We start from the raw sequence: 6,648 nt of genomic DNA, 5'->3' as shown, positions 1-6,648 counted from the left end.
ATATATATATATATATATATCAAGTTATCTAACTTCCTCAGGCTTTTTTTTTGGTGAGGAAAAGTGTCTTAAGATTTTGATCTTGGATAATCTATGTTCTCAAAGAGGATTATTGACATTGCAAAACGGAAGGGATTGCACAATGGCGGAAATTAAATATATCGTCTCGTTAAGTTTTTGCCAAATATTTCAATAAGCATTTTCGATATTACTTTTATTAGTCATCACTGCATTGTCCTGTGGACGGTAACATTTATTGTGCAAAGCTGTTTATCGTAATAACACGTTTATTCAGGTACAGTTGGACACAGGAGTCCATGGCACACCTTGCTGAGAAATGACAGACGGGGTGGGCTGGGCTAAACTCATGAACTCGCTACGCAGTAACAATGTGGTCGGGTGCTCTTCCACAGAGCGAAGTGTACCAGGGGTTCATGTGTCCAAGTGTACATCGATATTTTATATATTTCGCAAGCTATGATATGTATTTACCAAATGATTAACATTAACGTTTTTTTTTTGCTCATATATTATTAAGGTTAACTCCATGATGTATGTTTTTAGATGCTCTTCCATGTCACTGATTCCTTTTTTCCTTTCTCTTCTTCTTCCTTACAGGCATCATCACCTCGGCGCGGATGAACGAGCGCCTGAGCGTCTCCGGAAACCGCATCAACACCTCGTCCCCGGCCTGCATCCCGGAGTCCCCTGAAGGGGAAGTCGATCTCCCGTCAGTCCCTGCTGGACATCGTGTCCTCGAAGATCAGCATAGGGAGCCGGAAGCGCTTCTCCAGGGACTCCTTCTCGGCGTCGTACGTCAACCGGGCGCACGTGGCGTCCGAGTTGGACATCAGCCGGAAGACGCGGGAGGCGCGGAAGAAGGAGATCCGGAAGAACTTCATCAAGGAGAAGTGGGAGACGAGCACGAGCAGTTCGGAGAGGAAGAAAACGGGTTGTAGGTGGACTTTCGTGTTCGATCCGGCCGGCAGGTTGTGTTACTACTGGTCCGTGGTGGTGTCCTTAGCCTTTTTGTACAATTTGTGGGTGATGGTGTATCGATTTGCCTTCCAGGAGATCACCAAGGACACGATCCTGGTGTGGTTCTTGTTGGACTATTTCGCCGATCTCATTTACGTTATAGATATCCTCTTTCATTTCCGAACTGGTTACCTGGAGGACGGAGTCCTGCAAACCGACTCTAGAAAGCTGCGTCAGCACTATATGAACTCGACGACGTTTTACGTAGATTGTTTGTGTCTGTTACCGTTAGATTTCCTGTACCTTTCGATAAACTTCAAGTCCATTTTGAGGTGTTTTCGCCTGGTGAAAATATATAAGTATTGGCACTTTCTCGACAGAACTGAGAGACATACCAATTCGCCTAATTTATTCCGATCCATAAGCCTCATCCATTACTTATTAGTCATCTTCCACTGGAACACCTGCCTCTTCTACATCATCGCCAAAAACGACGGCTTCAGCTTCAGGCCCACCTTCATCGACGCCTCCATCTCGACGGACGACGTCGTGCTGGAGTACCTGAAGGCCTTCTACTGGTGCACCGTCAGTTTAATGATGGTGGGGAGCTTCCCCAACACCAACGACCCGGAGAGGAACAAGACGACGGCCACCGCCAACATTGACACCTTGTACAAGAGAACCAAGACGGACTACATCTATCTCATCACCCAGCTCATGTTCGGCCTCCTCCTCTTCGCCACCGTCTTAGGACACATCGCCAACATTGTCACCAATGTGTCCGCTGCAAGGAAAGAATTTCAAGGTAAGATAGCAGGTGTTTTATCTCTCTCTCTCTCTCTCTCTCTCTCTCTCTCTCTCTCTCTGGATTGGGAGAATATTGCGGCCAGGAAAAAATTTCAAGGTAGGACGGGTTTGATTCTCTCTCTCTCTCTCTCTCTCTCTCTCTCTCTCTCTCTCTGGATTGGGAGAATATTGCGGCCAGGAAAAAAATTCAAGGTAGGACGGGTTTGATTCTCTCTCTCTCTCTCTCTCTCTCTCTCTCTCTCTCTCTGGGTAAGGAGAATGTTGCAAGGTAGGTGATTTGAAACAGGTTTAATTTCTATACTATTTTTTATTACTTTTATGTATTTATAATTTCATGTTCCTTATATTTCATACTAGCTTTTCTAAATCTTGGGTGTTTATTATAATGTGTTTATTTCCTTTGAAATGTGTGGATCTCTCTTGGGTAAAATTTTTTATCATCGTGTGGTCTTTTTCAGACTTTATTTTTAGTCTAATTAACTCTGATCTGAAAGAACGCAAGTCACTTTTGTAATGTGTTTTTTCCTTTAACCCGTTATAATGATATAGATGCAAGTATGTACTCCCTCTGATAGTACCCATTATAATGGTTATAGAAATATAATGGATTGCTCACTCATAAGTAGCCACAAAAATTATTAGATATTTATATATATATATATATATATATATATAATTTATATATATATATATATATATATATAATTTATATATATATATATATATATATATATATTTATATATATATATTTGTATATATGTATACATATATATATATATATATATTATATATATACATATATAAATATATGTATATATATAATATATATATATATATATATATATATGGTCTACTCCATCAGAATTACCCACTAAAATAGAAAAATACAATAGTCTATTTACGTATTAATAGTTTAAAAATAATAACAATTGTATTAGCGCACCCCCCCCCCCCCAAAAAAAAAAAAACAATAATAATGATTTACATTCCTGAAAGACGCCATCATTATGAAATTGTCAATAAAAAGTTGCGAAATTCCCTGAAATGCCAAAAGGTCAAGTGGCTGTTGTGGGGGAAAGCTGCAACAGTCACAAGATGCATTGATTTATCGACTTCCATCTGATTCTGGGCTGCGCTTCGGCAGTTACCCAAGGGGGGTGGGGAGGTGTTTTGAGTGTGAGGGTTTTTTATGTAAAATAATTAAATTTGGATTTTCCAGTCAATTTTATGAGGTATTTTGAATTTGAGTTTTTTTATGTGAAATAATTGAATTAGGATTTTCCAGTGAATTTCATGAGGTATTTTTAATTTGAGGTTTTTTATGTAAAATAATTGAATTAGGATTTTCCAGTAAATTTTATGAGGTACTTTCAATTTGAGGTTTTTTTCATAAAAGTAATTGAATTAAGATTTTCCAGTGAATTTTATGAGGTATTTTGAATTAGAGGATTTGTTTCATAAAAGTAATTGAATTAGGATTTTCCAGTGAATTTTATGAGGTATTTTGGACTTTAGGTTTCTTTCATAAAAGTAAATGAAATAAGATTTTCCAGTGAAATTTTTCATTCAGTTTTTAGTTGAAATAAAATTTAGGTAGATGGATAATTTTTGCAATGGAAGATTTTTTTTTTTTTTTTTTTTTGCAAGGGAAGATTTTGATTCTTCCTTTTTGCAAGGGTAGATTTTTCTTTTTTTTTCTTCTTTTTTCATGGCAAGGGAAGATTTTGATTCTTTTTTTGGCAAGGGATTTTTTTTTTTTTTTTTTGCAGGAGTAGATTTTGATTTATTTTTTATTTATTTTTTCTTATTTTTGCAAAAGATTTTCAATTTTTTTTTTGGGGGGGGGGCAAGGGGAGATTTTTTTTACTTGCAATGGATTATTTTGAATTATAACTTATTTCACTAAAATATCTTACGTTGAATTGAAATTTCGTGATTAACTTGATTTTTAGATGTGGAATTAAATGTAAGATAAATAACTAATTTTCTCAAGGGAAGACTTTGGGTTATATTTTTTTATATAAAAAATTCTTACATAAAATTGGGATTTCCCAATGAATGTTATTTTTAGTACTTGTTGGTTGAAGTAAATTTTATTTAGAGGATTAGCATTTTGCAAGGGAGGGTTTTGAGTTATATTTTTTTTCTTTTCTTTTTATAAAAGAAATCTTGTTTTAGAATTAGGATTTTGCAATGAATGTTATTATTAGTACTCGTAAGTGTTGATTGGAGTAAATTTGAGGTTGATTGGTTTTGAAAGGAAAGTTTTTCTTCTTTGCAAGTGAAGATTATAAGGAAAGGTTGTGAATTTTGTTTATTTCAATAAAAAAAAAGTCTCGCATTGAATTGAAATTTCGTAATGAATGTTATTTTTAGTAGGCGTTTGTGAAAATAAATTTAAGGTAGATGATTAGTTTTTGCAAGGGAAAATTTTGGTTTATGTTTCTTTTTTTCTTTTTTTATAAAAAGAAATCTTCCTTAGAATTAGGATTTTGCAATGTATGTTATTTTTAGTACCTGTTGATTGAAATAAATTTAAGGTTGATTAGTTTTTTAATTCTTTTAGTTAGGATTTAGCAATGTATGTTATTTTTAATACCTGTTGATTGAAATAAATTTAAGGTTGATTAGTTTTTTAAATCTTTTAGTTAGGATTTCGCATTGTATGTTATTTCTAGTACCTGTTGATTGAAATAAATTTAAGGTTGATTAGTTTTTTAAATCTTTATAGTTAGGATTTAGCTATGTATGTTATTTTTAATACCTGTTGGTTGCAATAAATTTAAGGGTTATTAGTTTTTTAAATCTTTATAGTTAGGATTTAGCAATGTATGTTATTTTTAATACCTGTTGGTTGCAATAAATTTAAGGTTGATTAGTTTTTAAATCTTTATAGTTAGGATTTAGCAATGTGTGTTATTTTTAGTACCCGTTGGTTGCAATAAATTTAAGGTTGATTAGTTTTTTAAATCTTTATAGTTAGGATTTAGCAATGTATGTTATTTTTAGTACCCGTTGGTTGCAATAAATTTAAGGTTGATCAGTTTTTTAAATTTTTTAGTTAGGATTTAGCAATGTATGTTATTTTAGTACCCGTTGGTTGCAATAAATTTAAGGTTTATTAGTTTTTTAAATCTTTATAGTTAGGATTTAGCAATGTATGTTATTTTTAGTACCTGTTGGTTGCAATAAATTTAAGGTTGATCAGTTTTTTTCAAGGGAAAATTTTGGTTTATAATTTTTCTTAAAAAGAAATTTTTATCTTCTTTATAGGATTTCGTAATATATTTTATTTTAGGTGTTGGTAGAATTAAACTTATTTCAGATTAATTTTTTGCCTTGCGAATATCATTAGGTTGAATTTTGGGAGAATCTGATTGCTTCATTAAATTTTTTTTAAAGGTTCTCAGATCTTTATGATAGAAATTCATCTATTTTAGAATATTTTTGTATCTCATATTTGATAATTGTTTTGATAAACTTCTCCCAAGACACTCCTGTGAATTCTTTTATAGGATATATTTGTATCTTCATTAGTTAATAATTTAATTTAGATTATTGGTGCATTTTGCGTTGTGATTGAAACCCAAATATTTATAGTCGTATACTATATTCCTGAAGTTTAAATAGCTCCTACATATATTATGTTATTCAATATTATTTAAGGTTTCATAAAAATAAAAAAAATTAGAGAATTACGAAATCACTAATTTGTATGAAAGCTTATAATGGAAAAACTTATTTACAAGTAAGAATAGCTGTACCTTTTTGAGTCTGTTGCGATGTATAAATCATTTACCATGAAAAAAATCATAAGAAAAAAATAGAAAAAAGAAATCGAAAAGACTCCCTTTTAAAAGCTAGAAATTGAACGAAATAACGTAAATTTGGTGTATAAATCATTTACCATGAAAAATCATAAAAAAAAAGAAATCGAAAAAGACTCCTTTTGAAAAGCTAGAAACGAAACGAAATTAGGGTAAGTTCTTAGTATAAATCATTTACCATGAAAAGTCATCAATAAAATGAAAAAAAATAACGAAATTGAAAAGCTAGAAATGAAACAAAATTAAGGTAAATTCGGTGAATAAATCATTTACCATGAAAAATCTTAAATAAAAATTGGGAAAAAAGATTGAAAAAGACTCGCTTTGAAAATCTAGAAATGAAACGAAATAAAGGTAAATTCGGAAATAAGGAAATTGAAAAGCTAGAAATGAAACGAAATTAAGGTAAATTCGGAAATAAGGAAATTGAAAAGCTAGAAATGAAACGAAATTAGGGTAAATTCGGAAATAAGGAATTTGAAAAGCTAGAAATGAAACGAAATTAAGGTAAATGTGGAAATAAGGAAATTGAAAAGCTAGAAATGAAACGAAATTAAGGTAAAATCGGAAATAAGGAAATTGAAAAGCTAGAAATGAAACGAAATTAAGGTAAATTCAGAAATAAGGAAATTGAAAAGCTAGAAATGAAACGAAATTAAGGTAAATTCGGAAATAAGGAATTTGAAAAGCTAGAAATGAAACAAAATTAAGGTAGATTCGGAAATGAGGAATTTGAAAAGCTAGAAATGAAACGAAATTAAGGTAAATTCGGAAATAAGAAATTTGAAAAGCTAGAAATTAAACGAAATTAAGGTAAAATCGGAAATAAGGAAATTGAAAAGCTAGAAATGAAACGAAATTAAGATAAATTCGGAAATAAGGAATTTGAAAAGCTAGAAATGAAACGAAATTAAGGTAAAATCGGAAATAATGAAATTGAAAAGCTAGAAATGAAACGAAATTAAGGTAAATTCGGAAATAAGGAAATTGAAAAGCTAGAAATGAAACGAAATTAAGGTAAATTCAGAAATAAGG

General features: G+C 31.8%; 1 protein-coding gene across 1 annotated transcript in view; it reads left to right on the top strand.

Moving 5' to 3' along the window:
* The first annotated feature begins 337 nt into the window (after positions 1-337).
* LOC137631359 (uncharacterized) overlaps positions 338-6,648 on the top strand; it is a 467,812-nt gene continuing 461,501 nt past the window's right edge. The window contains 3 exon segments of the mRNA XM_068363133.1: positions 338-446; positions 619-706; positions 708-1,783. Coding sequence (XP_068219234.1) covers positions 338-446; positions 619-706; positions 708-1,783 — 1,273 coding nt within the window.

The sequence above is a fragment of the Palaemon carinicauda genome, chromosome 39 (genome assembly GCF_036898095.1).
Source record: "Palaemon carinicauda isolate YSFRI2023 chromosome 39, ASM3689809v2, whole genome shotgun sequence".
In the NCBI taxonomy this organism is placed as follows: Eukaryota; Metazoa; Arthropoda; class Malacostraca; order Decapoda; family Palaemonidae; genus Palaemon; species Palaemon carinicauda.
This window is presented reverse-complemented; position numbering and strand designations above follow the sequence as displayed.